Raw genomic sequence first — 22,413 nt, 5'->3', positions numbered from 1 at the left:
TACAAATGATCGAATACCTTTGGTAGGTACCTTTTTGACTAAGGTATAATCACTGTTACATGAGGAAATATTTCTTAGTAATTTTTCATTATCAACTGAGTTGATAATGTAAATTGGCCACCGTGTGGAGTTTCTAAGCCGACGTTTCGAGTTATAGCCCTTCGTCAGAGCGAATGGAGGAAATGTGACAATTCTGGTTTGTGTGTGGGTTTGTATGCAGAAAACGGAGCAACGGTTACGCTTTTGGTGGGATTATTGTAACGAGAAAAACAAGAATAAATTGGTTGAATGAAAAGCGTTCGTTGATACTGTGGGGATTAGGAGCGCCGATTTGGATTTTTTGTTCCAAGTTTTGCGGCTTTCCGAACTGCCTTGATCGATAATATTCTCGATGGTATACGTTAATTTATCTTTTCAAAGGTGCTATGTTGTTTATCATATGACAAAGCCATTACTTATTTTCAGACCAACCAAGAAATAAGCCTCATTGTACGTCAGTGCACTTTATTTATCCGCAAACTAAACCATACAGTGACAGTTCCAGCAAAAAGTATTGTAGTTAACAGTGTTTTGCCGGTGAAAATTAACATTGACGAGTTTATCGTAAGAGGTAACTACTCTCGTTCATGGAACCTTATTTATGTTAATCATCTCCTTGTTTATCGCTTTGGGGGGAGGGAGTGGAGGACTTAATAGTGATCGATGCCCCTCACCCTCCCACCCCCCGCGGTAAATAAGGGAAATCACCAAAAGAAAGACTACAATTTTAATCAGATCTTAAAAGATCTAAGTCTTGTCCATATACGTTATGAAAACAGGGAATCTTCCCTTCCCTACCACTCTCCGTTAAGTTTGATCGAACGCTTCTCTTTAATCTTTGTTCTTCTTACTACTTTTTCTGTTCGTCTTCCGCTTTATCCAGCGCAAATGACTTTTCAGTCGCGTGTACACACCGTATTTTCCTTTAGTGGCACACCCATCTCCCCAGCTCGATAGACCAATCACCGCCCAGCTGTCATCGATGGAACGTCTGATCTGTGAAAGGAAAAAAAGTTTGTATGAAGCGACTACGAAAATCACTAAAGATAAAAAGGACATCAGTGAAAAAAGAAATATTTGCTTCTAATGAAGTACAGTTATCCCTTCGTCGGGCATTGAGACGCATTTTGCGGGGTAAAATGAAGATTTTGGCTTTAAGCCCGCTCGCAGGCTTGTGTTATTGTTCAGACTATCTTGTTGTCTCCGTTTTTAGTTTTTGTTTCCTCGTTTCCTTCCAAACAGATAATATAAGTAATAAGTTATATAAGTAATAGCGACTTGGGCTAAAGTGGCTCTTAGTCGGACCCAACGACTAAGAAACGGTCATACGCCTAAAACGAAGAACAAAAACTCGCCATGTAGCATTTAGTTGTCAACGAGAAGGTCTTTAAGAAGATGCAAGATGCTATTTCTGTATACTTCTTAAGGTTTGCAAGTGACGCATCTATGATATCCTCCAAGGTCCTCTTTCGCTTACCACAAGGGGTGAACCGCTGTCCCCTTTACAGGCATCTTTCTTTCCTGTGGCGTCACCAGCACAAACAACGTTTTCTGTTATTGCCGCGGCATTGGTGGCATTTTCGCGGCAATCGCGCTGGGATACGAACTTCATTTGAATTTGTTGCAGGACTTCATTCGGTGGGCCCGCTAAATCATCCGACGAAACCTGCAAGAAGAGCATGCATCAGTGATTAGGTACAACAAGTTTTGATTTTTTTTTCTTGGGAGAATGGTCAAAGCCATTGCTACGTTCATAGTGATGGGCTCTTGAGTAAGACATTCTGTTTGCACAGAGCCTCTCCATAATGAGAATTTCATGAGTAATTGCATCGTAATTTACCTTTTCTACAATCTCGCGCACAATTTTCGCCTTTGTAATGATATTCTAAAGAGTGCCTATAACAGGAGAAGTCCTGTTACGACTGAACGTCAAACAGAAAAGTTTCTTTTGAACGGAAACGAGGGACAATTCGCCTCTTTGCGGGGATATCTCTACATCACAAATTTCTTGAGCAATTCTAGATCAGTTTGTGTTGACTTAAGATACCGAAAATCCGACATTAGCTGGGGCTGAAATTCTCCAGGCGCAATGAGGAGAGAGAAGAACATGAGAACGCACATGAGGAGAGCATTTAGAGACGGAAAACGCGTACTAACCTTTTGAGAAGATCCCCAACCGGCTACTACACACGTTTTTCGTGGTCTGACGTAGAACACATCCGTGGGTTCTGGGAGACATACAGTTCTCACCAACGGTGAGAATTTCACGGCGTGCTTTAGGCGAATCAAAGCCAAGTCATTTCCTATATTTAAGTTCCCCCGGGTCGCATTTGGATGCAGGATAACCTTCTTTGCTCCGATATTCTGCTCAGCACCTTCTTCTTTGAAACGATTGTGTTCTCCTAACAGGTTAAAATCGAAAGTCGTTATTAATTCTGGCAGGATCGTCTTCGATTTGTTTACACAAGGAAATAGGAAGTTAAGAAATGTTACGTCGTATAAAAACATCAGCAGTTCGCCGCTAAGAAATTCTTTCAAATTAAAGTACAGAGTTGTTAGACTTTATAATCAGCTTTTAATTGTTTTGTTTTTTTTTTACCAGTGATATTGTTAAGAGGCAACTTTTCAAGCAAAACAACATGCGCAATAACATTTGTTTGTCTGGGACGCGCTTGCCAATCGCAGAAAAATTACAAAGGCTACAATCTGTTGGAGTGCACATCAGTTTTTGAACGCAGGGGATATCGTGGCTTATTATTGTCCTTTTGCCCCAAAGGTCTCATTAGTAATTCTCCTCACTGTCTGCTACAGAATTCTTATGACGTTAGTTTGGAGAATTTTGTATTGGATCAACTAAGAATCCTCCTATCGATATCTTCTATTCTCATCACTTGTTCGCTTGATATTGTGTGTTTTTTTTTCTTCTTTTTTTTTTTACAATTTTATCGTTTTGTAATCATAGCCACATCACGCTTGTTTTTAAAATACCTGTATCTAATATCTCTGATTGACTTACCCATCCTTACGATAACATCTTTCGGTTTCACAGCCCCATCGTAGAAAAAGCAGTGCGCCACAGTTATAACCCAGTTCCCTTTGATAAGTGCACCACCACACCGGAAATTTCCCTTCACGTAGATAGCTGCTTGCCAGGGCCAGGCTCCTGGCTTCGCCTCCTCTCCACCGACAGAGCCGAAATTTTCATCATCGTCATTTCTCAGCTGAGTATCTCCTGCGATGCCACATTCACTGTAATCTGCTCACACAAAAATTGGTGATTGGTGTGTTGAAAGTGTTACCTTGTTATGTGTGAAAGGAAATACGATAAAAGGTTTCTGACGGACAAATTTGTCTCGGATTTTATTCGCATAAAATACATCACAGACGCATACAGCAAACCTAGCCAAAGAGTATAGCTTTAAGAGATCCTGAAGTGCCCCGAAAGAAAGGTTAGAAGCTGATTTAGGACCAGAAGATCCTGCCAACGCCCTTTTAAGTTAACAAAGTAAGTATACGATGGGAGATATAATAATAAAAGTCAAAGAAAATGTACTCACCATTTCCTTTGGCCGTGATCAGCTGTTTAAGCTTGGCTAAATCATCAAAGTCCTTAAGAAGGTACACATGCGTTCTGAAGGGTTCAGAAGCAATACTGCGCAGTTCCTTTTCATTCACGCTGTCTGTTACACCAATAGCGTAGATTTCAAACTTCTGGAAGTCACGCAGTATCGCAGCATCTGCGCTGGGATCACCACCGATGTTGGACCTGCCGTCAGTTATAAGGAACAAAGCCCTCTTGCTGTCTTTTCGGGCCTCAGGAACGATTTCCTCAATGGTCTTATTCAATGCAAGGCGTGTAGCGGTGCCACCGGCAATGAAGTCTAAGTTGTCTGAGAAGGAAAGAATGAAGAGAGATGACAGGAGATCAAGGCTGCTTTTCATTTATCAAGAGATGGCGAAATGGGAGAAAAGGTTCTTTCCCGTGAAAATGATCAGCAAAAAGTTATTTTTGCATGTGAGCAGAGTGCGTCATGACTACCCAGTCGCGTATGTTTTCGTTTCCAAATTAACGAGACACGAGTTTGCGCCATCGCCGGAAGTAATCGACACTTAAAGTCTCCCCTCATCCTTCGCGCATTCTACGGATAATTGGGTAATGCTGTTTGACCCTATTCTCTTAATTCGGCTACATCGATCTGAATCAGTACTTTCCGTTCTCAGAACTGAAGAGTTCTGTGAGCAGGAAGGAGGTGAGAAGGGCCAGTTGTGACCTTTGGAGCGATTTCCTGGTTTAGTTAATGGCGCGATAACATCATAGTAGCGGGATGATATGTGGTAAAAGCTCCTCGTGGCGAAACGACCGGGTTCTCTTTAAATCTGTCATTTCAAATATATGTTCAGTTTGATTGTAAAATTATTTTAAAAGAAAGGACTTGATCGTAGACAAACCCGGAAAAAGAAACGAATTAACCAGAACAGTGTAAAAGATATAAAGGGATATGTCTATCATTAACGAAATTATGTTGCCCTAACGTCTCTCATTACTAGCGGTTTGACATACCGAGAGTCCTTATAGCTTCTGCTTTGTCAGCCATTGCGTTCGTTTGCAGATTAAAAACTACTTTAGCTGTCGAGCTAAATGTAACAACAGCAACTCTCGTTCCCATGGGAGATGCCGATATCCCAAACTCGTCGATGATTGTCTTGGCGAATTCAACTCCTTTTTTAAAGTTCGCACTACCGACAGTTGCTGAGCTGTCGAACACGAACACCAAGTCGAGGCCTCCGGCTCCCGAGGACAAACCTGCGCGTGCCAAACTGTCGGTTGTCGTCCAACTCAGTTTGTCGATGAAATGTTCTCGGAGACTGTCTGCGACCCTCTTCAAACCTCTTAAGGGATCTATGAACAACAGATCCGTCTTTAAGGACACGTTTGCCATTCTTTTTGATACTTATCGAATATATGATTTTCTCTCATATCTTCATGGATAAATGAATCAGTGATTGAATGTACGAGTTCCCGAAACACTTCTTTGTTAACCTTCCTCTGGCTATACTTTTAAGTTTAAAGTGCGAAAACGAGGACCATGTTTCTTCAATGATAACGTGCGATTTTCTTGTAGCTTTAGCTTCTTACAAGCATCGGATACCCGCAAACATCCAAAGTACGATTCTCCGGTAAGTAAAATGAGCTTACGCTATTGCGCAAACAACTCTTTAAACAATGAGTATTTATACGTCTTTCGCGAAAAACACTCACCAAATTTTTCGCATGCTGGAGTTGTTCCGTTCCATCTTGCTGTCTTGCACGATCTGCAGAACGGAACACATTGAAGTGACTGAAGACCAACGAGCTCATATCCGTCATCACAGGAAAACCGGACCTGAGTTCCCTCTAGAAACAAACTTCCGACTCGGCGACCATGTTTGGGTGTACCTGGATCCTTACACTTTGCTCCTAAAAAAGAGAGCAAGGCGGTCATTTAACCCTTTAACCTCTAAGAGTGGCTACCATCTACTTTCTCCTCACAATATCACCACTGAGTCACCCATTAAGGCCATGAGAATAAAAGAAATTACCACCAACTAAAGAAGCTCCTGATTGTTAAATAAGTTCTCTTTGTCAGCACCTCAGGAAATGTAAAGAGAACAGTACGGAGAATATGCATACTGATGTTAGGGTATAAAAGGTTAAATATATCATTTTTAGTTAACAACTGTACCCAACATACTGGTTCGTCATTGCTGATTTATTCCCAGGTAATCCTTCCCGCTTTCTTTTAAGCGCAAGGTATTTGGTCACAAAGGAATGAATTTGCAATACCTAACTTCTTTCGTGAGGAAGGCGGAGAAAGGATAAGAGCTTCGCCGAATCCCCCATGTAGAAAACATTGGATATTTCTAGATTTTTTTAAGTACCTCCAGACGCGCGGCCACCTAAAACAAGTTACAAGGTATTTCGATGGATTATTTTGGACCTTTTTCACGTTAGACTATGCTCAAGTTTACGGGCAGCGGCGCCATATAAAAAATATGCAGGTAGCAATTCATACTCTTGGGTGAAAAGAGATACAACTACTTAAGGACAAGACACAATGTTTCGCTCAGTATTCGAACCCGTGCCCCTTGTCTGAAGTACAGTATGCTAACGTTAAAGGCAGTGTGCCTTACTCTTTGATGAAGTAAATATGACAGCAAAGTGATTTGCCCATACTGGCAATGCCCCCAATGTGGCCTTCAATATGGTCTCTCAGCCCGCTATCCGTTAGGCCACCATTACTCCTATCTGTGCTACACAGTCAAGTTTGATATGGTAGTAAACAATAACGAAATCTCCTTACTTTTTATACATCTTGGAAGTTTTTTGGGTGACCAGCTTTTTTCGTTGGTACAAGTCACTTTGGCACTCCCTCTGAGCCGGTAGTTGTCGTCACAGGAATACTTGACAGTGGTACCAACCAGGTAGTCGTCTTTATGTGGCTCAAAATCTCCATTTCGGATTCTTCTGGGTGTTTTACATGACAGAGGTGTCGAGTCTGTAGTAAGGGGGGGGGAAAAATTGCGCTAGTTATCATTTGTATACCCGGTGTTCTCGTTGGATAGGGCGCTACACGACGTACGCATTCGGCGAACTATTATGAGGTGATAAATCCTGTCTAATCTATCCTTTGTCCGGTGGAATTAAATCACCATGAAAATTATGGTACCATAATAATAGATTGAATATCAGCTAAAGAATTTAGCTTATCAGCGCACTTTGATATCAAAATCAACCTCACGGCGGGGAAAAAATTACTTCTCCGCTAAATGTTCTTTTTTTATTTTTAACAATTTTGACAACTCAGAAGTTTCTTGCTGTTTAGAAGTCACATTAAAGCTTACTGCACCATTAGATTGGTAGGTTTGGGGAAATTATGAAAGTGGATTTTATTCCCTCACTATCACACTTGTTTTTAAGGAAAATAGACGTAAGAGTATGTCCGAGTTTAGCGGGACAAATCGCCCTTACGTTTCAATTGAAAGCATGAAACACATTTCTCATGTCTCACCTCGCTGACATGTGGGAGGATTTCCAGTCCACTTGCTATTAATACATCTGATCAAGAGAATCCCAATGGTCTTATAGCCAGGATTACAACTGTATATTGCATGTGTCTTTCTTATTATTCTAACCTTCCCATTGGCTATTCCTGGTGGGGATGAAAGAAGTAGAGTAATAAATTCCTAAGCTGCCCCTTCGAATAAGGGATCAGTAGGAATTTTTCACTAATTAAGGTGAAATACGAATCTAAGTCTCCCATTTGGATTCAAAACTTAATTCAAACACGAAACTTTACTAATACTGGCCAATCCAGTATCAGGTCTCTCAAGGGGCAAGTTCTTCGTGCGACAGCGCGTTATCTATGAAGGTAGACACTATTGAAGCTCTCACTCGTGCTTACTCGGAGATTTGTTGTGTAAAAAGTAGGCAATTTTACTTGCTAGGTCGTGATATCTAGTGTGCGTAGCTGGCAGTCTTGTTGGAGAGCGCTCGAGCAAGTTTCGAAGCCTCCAGAGCAATGAAAAAACAAAAATGTACGCCCTAGGAGCGAAATAACCTATTACCTGATTGAATGACAAAAAGAAAGGTCAAATCAAATGGAATCTGTAAATCCCCAAAACATGGTAAATAAGCTGCCAAATATGTCTAAAATATAGCAAAATCAGACATGCGAAATCAGCTTGAGGAAAGAATAAAATCGCTTTAAAAGGTCGAATCAAACCAGTTGCCAAATGTGTGTAACGTATAGCCATGTGGCAGCCAAATAGGTACGCAAAAATCAACTTAAAGATAAGATTTAAATTCGCTCACGCGGCGCGACAAAATATTTCAATATCTAGCGTTGGGACTGTTGTAATCGTTGATTTTAAGACTTTAAAGCCCGTTGTTTTTAGTTGAGTATTCTGTTTGTTTACTCTTCGTTTGCGAGGTCTGCTAAAGTGTATTTTGCGCAAGAATGGGGCAAAAAGAAGGAAAATCACCTTGATGGTTTTAGCGTAAGCTCCGTCAAAATATTTCCATATCAATCCGTTGCAATCGTCAATTTTTGAACTTTGACTGTGAAGCCCTTTTCTTTCTAATTGAGTATTCTTACGCACATTTCTATGTAATCAAGCAACATTTTCGACCTTTGTACCACCCCTAAGGTATTTAAGCAGAAGGCAGTAATATGATGCTAGCGACATCAAAGGTAAACCTAGTAGGGGAGGCTCGCTATTCTCATCTTCAGTTTCCCCGCATCTCCTTTAGGAACCCATGGGACTATGAAGCAGATTTGGTCACCAAACGGGAAAAGAACGGCTTGCATTTTTAGACCCGAACTTATCTACGGGAGGTCGAGTAAAAATTCCGAATTTTTTGGTGACTTCGCATCTCGCTTTACATCGACGAAGATTGATTACGCATGAACATCTTGCCCTCGTAGGAACCTGGAACCGGGTTGGGCAAACCTAACGTTTATTTGGACGCTAATATGAACAAATTCACATATTGCATGGTTGAATGATCTATTAGTGGAGTTACGCTGAGAGTCATGAGAGAACTCATAGGTTAGCTAAACCATGTACAAAATACATCCTGCGAGCTGCCAGGATCTAATTTTTAAAATTGTTGAACGAGGAGAGGGTATATTATGAGATTGGTTCTCGAATCAAAAATGACATGAAACATACTTCACCTGGAGGATTAGTGCAGTTCTTACTTCTCTTCTCGGCAGTCCCTACGTCTCCTCCTTGAAAGAAACAATTTAATGAATTTAACGAGACTGTACAAGTCAAGAGAAGAGTTGGGCGGGGGGAGAGGGGTGGGCGAGGAGTCTTTCATGCGCGACAGAATAGTGACGTTTGAATTAGTTTGATTCGGCAGGTTTCCTCAGTGCAGCGGCATATGACTTTACACGCGGCTGTTGATTTGCGGGCGAAATTTTCAAGCGCAGAGGCCGGCAAAGAAATTCAAATTAGGCTTATTATTTTCTTCTCTTGACCTTGGTCGTCTTCTTAAGCAGTTGTCGCTTAAGTGGCGCTCGAAAGAACCTATCAAAGTAATAAAATCATGTCCGACACATGACAAGAGTGGCATGGTGTTTAACAAATATTTTCACTCAGCCAGAAACGTTATTCTTTTCCTGATACGAGTTATATTTGCGTTATGACATAAAAAATTATTGCTTTGTATACGGACATTCGAAACCAGTCGACAATATGACATGAGTCATCAGACCATGAAACCATCTTTGCTGCCCCACCAACCCACCCCCTCCCCCCGTTATAAATTAATTGTTGGTTTCCTTTTCCTTTTTTTTTTTCCTTTTTTTTTTGTCAAAAGGTTCTAATGAAAAAAAACAGTCTCCACTTACCGATAATAACGTTGTGTGTAAAGCATCCTATGAGGAGAATGATGCCAATTATAGACAAGGATGTAGTAAATGCCATCCTCAATGTATTCTGAAAGAAAAGCAATGAAAATGTACTCACCGTGGTTAGCTATGAATGATCAAAATACAGGCCGAGATTGATTAAGAAGGTCTGTCGATATGAGACAATCTTGCGTAAAGTAATAACTTCAAAGCATATATGAAGGTCCGGCTCCTTCTAATACACACCGCTTACTAACTGAGCTCCATCTTTTGAGCCCGCTCGCGTGCAGGCCATAAAATAGGGGATCCGTAACCCGGGGAGGTGGGGAGGTGGAACGCTTGGGTCAATTTTTTGTTGCGTTTGTGCCGCTAAGCCTCTCACAACCTTTACCCTATTATAGTCTATTTTGTGGCCAAATATAGACCCCATCCTAGTCACCTATAGGCAAATGTAATATTCGCAATCTAAACTTAGTCAAGAACGGAATGTAATGCCAACCGATTGTTAAATAACGCAACAACACCACGAAATACGCTATCCGAAGTTTACAGAACCGAGCGAGAAGCCTAAGTTTGAAAGAAATAAAACCTCTTCCGTGAATCTGACAAGTTCAGGTAACGCGTAATCCCTTCAAATGACTGACACACGTCCAAAGCTAATAGATATCCGCAAGATAGGTGTTCGTGCCCTTTGGAATTCCCTTGTTTTCTGCCGGCCACTTCAGGTCTTATTGTTATCGCTTCATTTATTCACCGTCTGTCAATCATTGCTCGTGTCATCATTTGCCTAGGGCCATTGACGGACGAGCAGTCAAAAATCAACGTCCAAGAAACACCAGTGATAGAATCAAAGAAGTAAAAACATCAACATTTGAATGAGTTGTATGGGATCCACGAAACTGTGCCTCTGGCTTCCTGAGTCCTTCGCCAATCGATAATATCCTGATGGGTCACACCACTAGCTAAGGTAAGGACGTATTTGTACCTCAAAAACGAGTGATGTATCACACACTGACGTCGACACATTGTTTTTATATGCTCAATGGGAACTGGCAGAGCTTACATCATGTCATAGTACTCAAGAAGTTTACTACATTTAAGATATGGAATCGGTGTAGTAGCTTATTTGCCAATTTTGTGATAGCGTAAAAAAGCATTTCATTCTTGTCTAAGACTTATCATAACAAGCCGACAGCTAAGCCTAACAGACAAACTTACCGCATTTACTGGATGATTCAACTCGTTGACACGCAGAGTAAAGGAAAAACTTACTTTATGCAATCAGATTTATATGAAACGTGAGGATTTCAGGCTTCCTTCAGCTTTGGTGATGACGCCACACTCTGTCAACTCCGGTCAAAAACTATCAGATGTCAGCACGGCATATCAGTCACGCCATTTCAGCACGATTCATGAGTCACGCCATCCCCAATGGAACAAAATGACATTTCGACTCCCAGAATGTGTGAATAAATTCACATTGCAGTTTTAAAACATCCTTAAGCAAAGGAATCAAGGGAATAGGAAAAATGATCAATAAGAAGATAACTTCTGAAAATAAATTTCAATTCTCAGGACCAGCCAACCTAGAAATGTATGACAGACGCCACTCTGATGAAACCGGAAGAGACTCTTGGGAGACAAATCTTACCCGCTTTCTAGGAAAGGGAAACTCTGTCGCAAATTTACTCATAAGTTGCGTAAAGGGGCGTAATACATGCCGATCATCAAATCGGAGACAAAAAAAAAAACTCGGATTACCATTTGGCCAAATATTAAGAGTGGTAAGCACAGATATTGAATGAAATTTGCTTTTTACTGCGCTTTTGTGGAATGATAACAATATACTACCGTCACCGCTGAGATGATAAGAAAAATTAACACAATACTGACTGGGGGGAGATCATCCTGCTCAAATGAATGTCTCTGACAGTTAGTATTATTGTGAATGTCAACTTCGTCGATACACGTGTGCTTTCAGCACCAACGACAATCAAAAACAATTCCAACTTCCGAATTGAACCTTTTCAGGCGAGTTTTTAACTACTTGAAAAATACAGGGATGTAGATCGTTGTGCGATAGTTGGAAGGATAGATATAAAAAGACCTAAACCAGTTTTTTGTTTTTTTGCTTTTTTTTTTTTTAAGTATTGGTATCACGCATACACTAAGCCCCTTGTTTAAAAAAAGAAAGAAGGCAGTGACCCAGAGGAAATGTTTTTATTATGTGAATTAATTAATAGCCTCCCACAAAGAATAGATCCCTTCCCTGCTGAACATGAAATGTCCTTGATTGAAAAAGTACATTATGCAGGCGACTTGTTTCCTCGTAAATTACAAATTTCACAGAAATGAGTTCACCAAATCGATTTCTCCCAGAAAAGAAAACTGTATCGTTTAGCTACTTAGGAAGCTATACCAATGAAAGTGTTTCTGACGAAATGAAAGTAAAGTTTCATGTCAAGTCGGTATGATTAATTTTAGAACACAAAATTGAAAGAAAAAACATCGTGCAGTTAATAGCCTTTCATGGCTTCCACACCAATGTCCATTACTAATCCTACACCCTCAAATTACTGGTACCTTTTATAAACCGGTAACACTCAGACACCAAAAGAGCTGTATTATTTAAAATATTTCTAACGAAATAAAAGTTAGGTTACTTATTAAGTTATTATGACTTACTAAATGCTACGAAATTGAAAGACAAAGCATCGTGTTCCCAATGGCCTCTTAAACCGATTATCATAACAATCTATCTACCCTCAGTAAACTACTGCTACATATTATAAACGGTTGGAAAATATTTGAAAGCTTTCTCTCAAAAAAGACAAATTCACTGAAAGTAAAACAATAAACAATCCCCACAACTAGTCATGGCTTTACTCGTGTTAATCTAAAATAATAAATATTACAAACATTAAATGGCTATAAAACGGAGTGAAAATTTTCCAATGCTTGAGATAACTGACTATAACTACCTAAATTTTTTCGTAGGCTCATAGATTACCGCACCTCAACGATGCTAAGTTAGTTTCCCAGGTGGAAAAGTCTAGCGGTAGAACAAGTATTTAATATTTGAGGAATGACACACTCCAATGTGATAATCAAGGATTTTGACTTACCCCTCAATTGATGTTGCACATCGTAATTTGCTTCAAATTGATACCGAATGCCTTAGCAAGCAATAATAGATCATACGTGTCCTTAAACATCTAGACAGTCTGATTTACTGTGAAAACTAAATTTAAATATGATAAGATTGATAAACTTCTCCCTTCAAAGGAGAAATCCTCTGAAAGAAAAATCAGTGGAACTCGATGTGAAACGCAACTTTGTGAATCAGTTGATTGAAAATGAAATAAAATTTTCTACCACTGAAATCACTATAAATTACGTGCTAGCGATCAACTACACGCTTTGGATTAAGATGTAGTGTCACAAAAAGGCTTGTTCAGTTACTATTTTTCTGGCATTTTGTATATCAATACTCTAAATTTAACAATTTTTACTTAATCCATGTGGCTTTAGCACTTCATTGATACTGTTGAAAGAACCCAATTAACTTAGTCTGTTCAATCTCCCCGATTACCGAAGCAATTTCACTTTCATTCTTCTTCAAAATCACTTCAGAAAATATCATCAATACAGGCTGTCATCATTTTTTGATTTCGTGCTGCAGTATTATAGTCATCTTGCACGAAGTGATGATTTCACGATGTGACGCAGTCCTAGACCAATCAGTTTGCTTACTTTTCCTTAATAGCCTGGGTAATAATCTTACACCAAATAACACCAAGAATTAATCTTATATCACTAGTGAATAAAGTAACGAGATCCGAGCTTGGGTAACAAACTCGTCAACCCATTTTGGACTTAACAAGTGCTCCCCTCTTCATTAACTAATAGTAGTTAGGTCCAGACGAAGAATTGCTCGCCATATAGCTAGTACTGCTACTGTAGAATCGATTTGTGTTTGTTACTTCTGAGTTTTCTCCTGAATCAGCTGTGACGTCTTCAACCTGTTAAATATTTCATAAAGTTGACATTGGTAGTGATTAAGAAACTCTTATCACGTTTACTTATAGCTATTTTTAGTGTCTATGTTTTAAGATTAACATATAATTAAGAAAAGCATTTTGAGAGACAAAGGTCTCTATAAGCACCAGAGGTAACAGTCGTTTTGTTACACCCAACAGTTACATCTGGAAAAACGCACGTCACGAGAAACATGTTAGAGCGACCTTGTGCTTTCATAAACATCTGGTCAGTTAATTCAACCTTACCTCTGGCATAAGATCCGTTTTTCTTTCTTCCAAATCCAACAGCTTTTCTCCCATTTTCTCCAACTCTTTTTCAAGACGATCGTTGTTTGATTGAAACCTTAGGCCTGTTTGCTCAAGGATTCGGGTTTTGCCTTCGTTAGAGACCCTCGATAACTTTAGGAAAACGATAACATCGATTGATTAAAAACGCGTGTGGGAACCTTCCTTGTATAGTGTAACAGGGAAAATTATTGTTAATTAGTGTCTTCGGCTAGTAAATTTCTTCTCTCAAATCAATTTATAAACTTTAGGACTTCTGATTTGTTTCCTTTAAACTCTATGGAAATGAACTCAGCTTCTCGTCGACTCACTTTCACTCATCAATGCTCAGTTTGAGCTACGTCTCCCCACTTCTAACAGTGTTAAAAAGAGCGCAATTCGGCACTTTTTGATGAAGGTTTCCTAATAAACGCTCCTTCAGGGCTTTATTTGACTTTATAAATGACATTGCGACAATTTTACGTGTACTCACCCCTCTTTCTCCGCTATAAACTACAGGAAACTGTGAGGTCGAGGCAGTGGGTGTCATTTCTTGAGCAGTTTTCAAAACTGGACAATTCTTTCCACTCTCCCACTGTACAAGCTCATTGTTATAAAACTGAGCCTCTTTCGTGGCAATTTTCAGCTTTTCGTTTTTGTGTCGTAACTCTTGAAGTTCTCGCTCCAGGAGACTCAGTTCCCGTTGCCTAGGGCTTGACTGCTGCGTCTCACTCTTCAGTGAACTGAAGTCTCTCCCGAGGCTATGCGCGATCATTTGTTGTTCCAATAAAGTTCGTTCAAGTCTGCTCTTGCCTTCCTGAAGTTCTAGTATTTCGCTTCGTAGGTTCGACAGGGTGTTCTCATAAATCTTCCTTTCGTCTTGTGATCTTTTGTAAAACTCCTGCTCCAAGAAAACCTTTAATTCTTGCGTGATCCTTTGAGTTCGTTGCTCTATTTCCATTTTCTCGTGCTTAAATTGATGTTCTAACTTGCTTTTCTCCTTCTTAAAGTTCTCCTCTGCTTCTACGATCTTCCTTTCTGCTTTCACTAGTTTTTCTTTAAGCCCAGTTATAGTTGCGTCTGCCGATCGTTGGTTAGCTTGAGCTGCCTGTCTGTACTCTTCTCGGAGTCGGGCCATCAATTCTTGCTTTCCCTTTTCGACTTTGTTTCTCCATTCCGCCATTTCTGTTTCATACTTCTTCTCTAGCTCTCGTTTTTCTTTCTTAAAGGATTCGGAAAGAGAAGTCTTTTCCTCTCTCATCTTGGAAAGCTCCCTGGACATAGCTTCCAAGGTTACATTTAGCAATTCCTTTTCATGTTCCAATTTTCCGGACAGTTCATCTTTGTCCCTCTGGCTTTGCTTAAGCCACGCATCTTTTTCCCTTAACAACAATTCGTTTTGCATCTTCAATTTTCCTTCCGTCTCCAGTAACCGCTCCTTTTCTGCACGAAATTCATTCTCTAGTTTCTGGAAAGAATCTTTCAGTTGCCTTTCCCGATTGGATACTTCTTTTGTTATCTTGGCTTGATACTCAAGACTTATTTTCTCTTCAAATTCTTCTCTCTCGGTTTTGACTTTTGCCTCCATATCCAGTTTGTCTTTTTGCGAACGTTCTATGAGCTCTAGTCTGTGTTTTTCCTTGACTTCCCTCAACTCCGATTCTAGCTTATACTCTATCTTACGACGTTCTTCCGTGAAGCGGTACGTCAGTTGTTCTTTGGTTCTTTCAATTGTCGTCTCTAGATCGTATATCTTCCTCTCCATCTCCGACTTTGCCCTTGTAAGTGTTTCTAATTCAGTTTTATACTTCTCCTCGCACTGAGTAAACCTCCTATTCTCGTCTTGAATTCTCTTGTTATAGTCTTCAATCAGCTGTTTCTTTTCCGCTAAGAATTCTTGCTGAAGATCATTCTTCTCCTTTTCCAGTTCCTTACGGGTCTTCTCTATTTCCTTACTGCTGACTTCTCTAAAGTACTGCTCGCGTTCATAACGAACTGTGTTGATCTCGTGCTTGTATGTTTGTTCAAGTTGACTTATTTTCCTCTCACAAATCTCTCTTTCGTTGGTTGCTTCTTCTTTCAGATCCTTCAGCTGTTTCTCATAACTCTCCTCTAAAGTTTTCTTTTCCTTTAGGAGCTTTTCTCTTTCATCTCGATGTCTATAGCTGGCATCTTCCAGTTTTCGTGTCCACTCTCTGTTCTTTTCCTCAAAAATGCGGGTCTTCTGCTGGAGCTCCTCCTTCGACGTCTCGTTCCTCTTCCTTTCACTTTCGTATTTCTCAAGTAAACCATGCAATTCAAAGTTAAAACGATCTTCGTCTCTCTTTTTCTCCTCGTTGACTGACTCGGCAGAGTCCTTTAAGCGTCTTATAGTACTTTCTAGTTCGTTTACGATCTTTTGTAATCTCCGCACTTCGACCGTTGCCTTATCTTTTTCACCGATGTGTTTTTCTCTCTCCATTTCGTGCCTCTCTTTTAACTGCTCAAGCTCCATTTTACGTTCTTCCTCTGAATCTGAACATTTTTTGGCCATTGTTGCTAGATCGTCGGTCAGTCTTCTATTAAGGTACTCCAACTCTGTTATCTTTAATGTTAAGGTGCCGTTCTCCTGGTTCAGTTTGCTCTCCTTTGCTGTATTAGCCTCAAGTTGAGATCGTAAGCGAGATAGTTCCTTAAGCGTGTCACGATTTGCTGTCTCAACCTCCAAATATCCTTTTATCTTTGTCTCGTATTCTTCAATCTTTACGTTGAGGTCTTTAATGGTCGCTTCATTTTGCTCTTCAATTTCGCTGAAAAGTCTTTCAACGTCATCCAATTTCAAGCGTAATCGTTCCGATTCATTGTTTAATTTTCTATTTTCATCCTCAAGCATCTCGATCTTGTTTTTCATTGCGAGGGTATCTTTCTCCCATTCAAGGTTTTGTCTGGTAGCTTCCTCCTCAAGTCCTGCTACTGTGATGGTTAGCTCATTGACCGCCGTGGTAAGCTCTTGCTTTCCTTTCTCCAGTGCTGAAATGGTTACATTCTTTTGCTCCAATTGCTTATTCAAATCGGCTAAGTCATCTTCATATTCAATTTTTTGGTCGCTTATTTCCTTTTCATGCCTGCTCCTCAAATCTTCCATGTTGTTGGTGTATTCGTCCTCTGCGTTGCTGAATTTTGTCTTCCAGTTTTTCACTTCCCTCAGAAGTTCCTGATTCTCTTGGTTAAGATTGTCTTTCTCCAGCGATTCTTTCGTGAGCGCATCCTGTAGCTTTGATGCCTGTGACACGCACCTCAGTTCAATTTCTTTTCGCTCCTTAACAATTCTTTCTTCGTAATTAACTATTGTGTCTCTCTTGGAAGCCTCAAGGCTCTTTATGCGGCTCAACAAACCCCTCTTGTCATTTTCTAAAGCACTAATTTTCTTCTTTAATGAACTTATCTGTAAGATAAACTCTTCTTGGCTTTCCTTAAGATTATTTTGAACTCGATCTAGCTCTTTCTCCATCGTTGTCAATTGATTACTTTTATGCTCCATCTCCTCTTTCATCTGCGCTATAATTTGCTTCAGTTTATCTACCTCTTGTTCATATTTGTTCTTGTTTTCTTCCATCCAGTTTTCACGCTTCTTTATTTCCTCTTTTAGTTCGGCTGTCTCTGTTCTATGACTGGTGTTCTCCTCTGTATTCTTTCTGTCTAGATTCTGGCACCTCTCAACTAATCTGTCGTTTTCTCTCGTTAGCTCAGCTGTCTTCTGATCGTACTGGTTTTGCAAGTCCTTGATTTTGGCCTCCAGGTCTCTTACTGTTTGCTCTAGTTTAGATATTGTAGCCTCTTTCTCGGTTTTGATCTGGTGTAACTTCTTAGTATGTTGCACCTTCAAATTTTCAGTTTCCTTTTTGAATTGCTTCTCTATTTCTGCATTCTCTTTTCTCATCTTGTCAGCCATTTCCTCCTTTGTGGTTCTTAGAGTTGTTTCGTATTGCTCTCGTAATTTCAACATTTCTTTACGGAGCTTATCAAGCTGTGCCTGTAATTTCTTCTTCTGCGATTCGAGTTTCTCCCTTTCGGCTGTAAAATGAGAATTCCTTTTCTCGAAATCTTGCAGCAGATCAGTTATCTTCACCTCGTACTTCTTAACGATCTCACTCTGTCTCTCGATGAGCTGTTGTTTTTCTTGGTCAAAGTTTGCCTCAATCTCGCTCTTCTCCTTTTCACATTTTTCTTTAAGAGATGTTTTAATTTCCGTCATTTTCAATTTGTAAGTCTCTTCTAGTGTCGTACATTTTTTTATCAATTCCTCTTCTTTTTGGCTGTGGTCTTCGTTCAACAACACCTTTTCCTCTCTAAGTTTTTCTAACTTTAAATTCATTTCTTCTTGGATGTCTGCTATCTTCTTTTCGTAATCAGCCACAGTTTGTTCGTGACTCTCTGTTAACTTGGATTTCTCATCAGCATATTCTTTGTCAATCTCTTCTTTTTCCTTCTCATATTTTTGTCGCAGTTCTTTCTTCGTTTCTTTAATAAGCTGTTCATATTTATCCACGCTACTAGACAACTCTTCTCTCAGCCCTTGGATCTTTTCTTTATACTTCTGTTCGTGACTGTTCATGGCAGCCTCTAAATCTGCCAATTTCTTTTCGTATTTTTCTTTGATTGCGGCTAGTTGCTCTTCGTACGATTTAACTGTGTTTGCATTGGACACCTTTAGCTCCTCCATCTGCTTTAGAAATCTTGACTCTAATTCTTCCTTTTCTTTGTCGAACTTAGCCGTCATTTCCTCCTTAAGCTCCTTGGTATTTGATTTATGCTTCTTCTCTAACTCAGCCATTTCTTGTCTCAGTGTTTCAAGACTTTTTTGGTGTGACTCTTTGAGGCCCCTCACTTCACTTTCCATTTCATCAGCCTTTGCATCCAATTCCTCCTGAAGACTAGTAATCTTTTCTTCGTACTCTGTTATCACAGTCTTGTGGGACTCTACCAAATTGTTTTTTTCTTTGAAAAATGTCTCCTCCATTTCACTTTTTTCCTTATTGCATTTTTCTGTCATCTCATCTTTGACTTCCTTAATCTGTTTCTCGTGACCCTGTTTTAAAACTAAAATTTCTTGTTCCATTTTTTCCGTGATTGTCTTATTGGTCTCTTCGAGCCTTTCTATCTCTTTTTCCATCTGAGCAATTTTCACTTCATATTCTTGTTGAGTGCTTGTCAATTTTGTTTCATAACTCTGAATCGTGGTCTTGTGGCTTTCAATTATTTCTTCTTTTTCTTTCATGAAGTTGACTTCAAATTCATTCTTCTCCTTTTCATATTTTTCAAGCAGCTCCTGCTCCAGACCTTTCATTTGTTCTTTGTACTTCTGTTCTAGCGAGTTAACCTTTTCCTGCCATGTCTGAGTTTCTGCAGCATGTTGCTCCATGAGCTGTGTTTTCTCTGTCTCCAGTTTCGTAATAATCACTTTGTTTTCCTTTCGAATTTCCTGTATTCTGATCTCACCTTGTTGTATAAGTTTCTTGTACTTGTTTATTAAGTCTTGCTTGTCTGTATCGAATTCACTTTCCATGGCATTTTCTTTTTGAAGGTACTCCATCTTTAGCTTATCTTGGAGCTCCCTCATCTGTAACTCGTAGCTTTCCTCTAACTCCTTCAATTTTTTCTTCAGCTCGGTAATTTCCTCCAAAGAACCGTTGTAGCTTGTTTCAAATGTATCCTTCTGCGCTTTGAGTTGCGCCAACTGTTCCTCATATTGCTCAGTGACTGAAGTTATTCTCGCTTCATATTCGTCAAGGGATTTTTGGTGAGCTGCCATCATGGATTCCTTTTCTTTCGTGAAGGCAGCTTCCATCTCACCCTTTTCAACTTGGCATTTTTCCGTCAACTCAATCTTCAGGTTTGCCAGCATTTCTTCGTATTGTTTCTCAAGAGATGAGCATTTTTCACGCCATGTAGTCACTTGTGTGCTGAGGTTAGTATTCTTTTTCGCAAGTTTTTCTTTGTCAAGTTTAAGCTGTCCTAGTTTAACTTCATATTCCTGCTGAATTTGTACAATCTTCATCTCATACTCCTTCGTGCTCTTCTGATACGTCTGTAACAGACCCTCGTTTTCTGCTCGAAGCATCTGTATTTGTTCTTCGAAGTTATCTTGCATTTCATCTTTTTCAGTGGAGAACCTGGTTTCCATTTCTGCCTTCTCCATCTTACATTTGTTTGAAAGCTCCCTTTTCAAGTCTTCAATCATACGAAGATTTTCTATTTCCATGGCGGACATCTTTTGCTTAAGTCTTTGGACTTCTCTTTGTGACTCGTTATACTTTTTTTGCCAGTTGTCTCGCTCAATTTTGAGTTGCCCGATCTTTGTCTCGTATTCTTGCATCAGTTTTGTTTTCGACAGTTCGTAATCCGTTACCGTTTTTTGATACATGTTATTGAGACTTTTCTTTTCCTCTTCCAGCACCAGAATTCGTTGCTTAAGAGACTGGATTTCCGCATTGTTATTTTGGTCTGTTGGAATTGTTCCCAAGACTTCCATGCTCCAACTTCCTCCTTGGTCTTCCATTGGAATTTCGTTGGTAACCATGGAGTATGAGGTAGGTTCAGCATAGTAAGGACTTCCCCAACCATCTATGGGTTGGGACTCATTGATTTCGACCACAGACATGTCTGTGATTTTCCCCTAAGTAAATAAGGACACAAACATAATCTTTAACGGTGCTGTCTTCTGTTTAAATTTCCTACACGTTGTATCACTAAGTTATATTTCGATAAACTGATTTTATTATATAGATTAAAGAAAATATGTTGTTTTTTGAGAATGAAGAGATTATTGGTGAGGAAAAGGTATTTTACATAAACATGCTGATGATGATGGCTAATTTGTCACATTGATGTGTTTTCTATATGATCTTTTCAACAAGGTCTTCGAAGAATGTTCTCATTGTTGTTAATGTTTTACTTTATGAGTATCGTAAACCTAATTCAAAAATAATCTCGGAGGCAAATCAGAACAAAGGAAAAAAAAACAGAAGAAGTTAATGAAAATAGACACGAGCACATTTTTTGAAGGGCGGGAAAATGCAATTCACCTTTCAGCGGTTGATTTTAGTTTTGTAGGTGATTAGCTAGGAGAGTGGTGCGAGTTTTCTGGACCAATCGTAGAGCGAAGTAATTCAGTACAAAAGGAGTCCAGGATTTCTTTGAAAACTGCTTTTAATCGGTATGTTGACTTATTACTACCAACTCTGTTACGTGGTTCATCAAATAATTGGAAATGCTTGCCAAAGATTTCGTGGGAGATAATTGAACCAATCAAAAATTGAACTTGACTATAACCATTATTTCTCGTTGACGCGTGCGTTGTGACTGATAGATTTTGTGTGCCGCGCTATGCCGTGCGGACCACCCCAGTTCAAGGCTGATTTTTTCAGTCGCCTACATTTCTCGTTATCTATCGTCAATCGCTGTGAACAAGTGTGAAAATGAAAGATTGAATTTTTTTTTCTCTTAAGATTGTGTATTTTTACTTGGTAAGGATTTACTACACTTAAACCCCAAAAACACAGGATTACGATAAACTATCTTACTTTCCCTCGTCTTTTCAGGGTGTAATTGATGCTACGCATCTTCGCTTATTTTCTTTCCTGTTCCCAGTTAAAGGGCTCAAAGGGGAAAGCCTCGTCGGGTCCATGGCTAACAGAATGCGCTTCGAACTCGGTTAACAAGAATTATATAATTTTTCAGGCAAGTTTTCTCTCCAATCTTTGCAGTTAATCCGAGGCGCTATACTTTTCCAAAGGAAGAAGGTTATTGGTATTCATACCTTCTTAAGTCAAATGGAGTCTGAAGTAAGCACGAATTCGAAACTGTAAATTTAGATGTTTGTGGTTGAATCTTGAATATTTATTGCGGAATTATTCTTAAACACCGAAGAAAAACAGGCAAGAGCAAATTTTGTGTATATTTACCCAGTTTAAGTATAAATGAAATTCATGTTAAATTTAAACTGTCACTTTACATGTTTTCAGAAAATTTAAATGTAAAATTGTAAAATATTTTTGATTGAGGAAGAAAAATAAGAAAAATAGCTTTGAATTTCGCAAGTAAAAAAATTAAGCCTTGCTATTGTCTGTAAAGTTCTACCAGCTAATGAATTAACGCATCAATTTTTAACATTAAAAAGATTTAGGAATTTTTATCGAAGCGATATTGTCGATAGTGGGAATTACTTTTGAGTATTCAAATATATGATTGATTATAAGTATAGTACTGACAGTTCTTCAGTTTTCTGGTACAGAAAACATGTCACTCATATAATTTTCTCTTGTTCATATCCATCTCTGCATAAAGAGCAGCTGCCAATATACTTCTGCAAACGGCTTCATAACGAACGTTTCTCATAATTTTGTAAACCTACCTGAATTTTGTTTACTTGTGCCTTTTCAAAAATAGTTACATCTTCTGCACAAGTCTACGACATCTTCCTCTTTCAGTAAGCTCTCGTTCCTTGGTTGACAGCTCGAAAAATGTCTCTATTCTGGCACTTTGACTGTTTTTCTCCAGGATGTAAACAGTTGGGTTAGTAAAAAATTATCATCCACGACGAAATCCAATCAGAGGAGTTGGTTGTGTCACGTCAAATTCATTTGCATTTTCCTTTTAGCAGGTCACGCGGAGATGTGTCCTCCTTTATCAATAAT

General features: G+C 39.3%; 2 protein-coding genes and 1 long non-coding RNA gene across 4 annotated transcripts in view; 1 reads left to right on the top strand and 2 right to left on the bottom strand.

The window, feature by feature from the left end:
- Positions 1-483: 483 nt before the first annotated feature.
- LOC131779356 (complement factor B) lies at positions 484-10,826 on the bottom strand. 2 transcript variants are annotated; one of them, XM_059095902.2, is made up of 12 exons: positions 10,707-10,826; positions 9,435-9,522; positions 8,757-8,810; positions 7,089-7,229; positions 6,381-6,575; positions 5,300-5,497; positions 4,601-4,939; positions 3,597-3,929; positions 3,056-3,295; positions 2,197-2,441; positions 1,517-1,705; positions 484-1,035 (listed from the first exon to the last, which is right to left on the bottom strand). In XM_059095902.2, exons 2-12 carry the CDS (start codon positions 9,508-9,510, stop codon positions 871-873), a joined length of 2,175 nt encoding a protein of 724 aa, XP_058951885.2. In that variant the 5' UTR covers positions 9,511-9,522; positions 10,707-10,826; the 3' UTR covers positions 484-870. The 2 variants fall into 2 exon arrangements, with proteins under 2 accessions (XP_058951885.2, XP_058951884.2); XM_059095901.2 differs by having other exon boundaries at positions 10,653-10,800.
- Positions 10,160-22,413, top strand: part of LOC136280575 (uncharacterized) — a 24,639-nt gene continuing 12,385 nt past the window's right edge. Inside the window, exons 1-2 of the long non-coding RNA XR_010717346.1 lie at positions 10,160-10,401; positions 20,172-20,307. This is a non-coding gene — a long non-coding RNA (uncharacterized lncRNA). The remainder of the gene's footprint in view (positions 10,402-20,171; positions 20,308-22,413) is intronic.
- LOC131779354 (trichohyalin) lies at positions 11,743-20,380 on the bottom strand. The gene is made up of 3 exons (XM_059095896.2): positions 14,232-20,380; positions 13,721-13,873; positions 11,743-13,456 (listed from the first exon to the last, which is right to left on the bottom strand). Exons 1-3 carry the CDS (start codon positions 20,376-20,378, stop codon positions 13,337-13,339), a joined length of 6,420 nt encoding a protein of 2,139 aa, XP_058951879.2. The 5' UTR covers positions 20,379-20,380; the 3' UTR covers positions 11,743-13,336.

Source organism: Pocillopora verrucosa, chromosome 4 (genome assembly GCF_036669915.1).
Source record: "Pocillopora verrucosa isolate sample1 chromosome 4, ASM3666991v2, whole genome shotgun sequence".
NCBI lineage: Eukaryota > Metazoa > Cnidaria > Anthozoa > Scleractinia > Pocilloporidae > Pocillopora > Pocillopora verrucosa.
This window is presented reverse-complemented; position numbering and strand designations above follow the sequence as displayed.

Bases quoted from the DNA above. Each gene is read 5' to 3' on its own strand.
- LOC131779356 (XM_059095902.2), bottom strand. From the start codon at position 9,510: ATGGCATTTACTACATCCTTGTCTATAATTGGCATCATTCTCCTCATA. The intron at 5,498-6,380 runs GTAAGGAGATTT...TCTCTTTTTTAG, and splicing joins ACTTCCAAGATGTATAAAAA to GAGCAAAGTGTAAGGATCCA. The intron at 4,940-5,299 runs GTGAGTGTTTTT...TGTTGTTCATAG, and splicing joins TCCAGCATGCGAAAAATTTG to ATCCCTTAAGAGGTTTGAAG.
- LOC131779354 (XM_059095896.2), bottom strand. From the start codon at position 20,378: ATGTCTGTGGTCGAAATCAATGAGTCCCAACCCATAGATGGTTGGGGA. The intron at 13,874-14,231 runs GTGAGTACACGT...GTTTTCCTAAAG, and splicing joins TTTATAGCGGAGAAAGAGGG to TTATCGAGGGTCTCTAACGA. The intron at 13,457-13,720 runs GTAAGGTTGAAT...AATATTTAACAG, and splicing joins AAACGGATCTTATGCCAGAG to GTTGAAGACGTCACAGCTGA.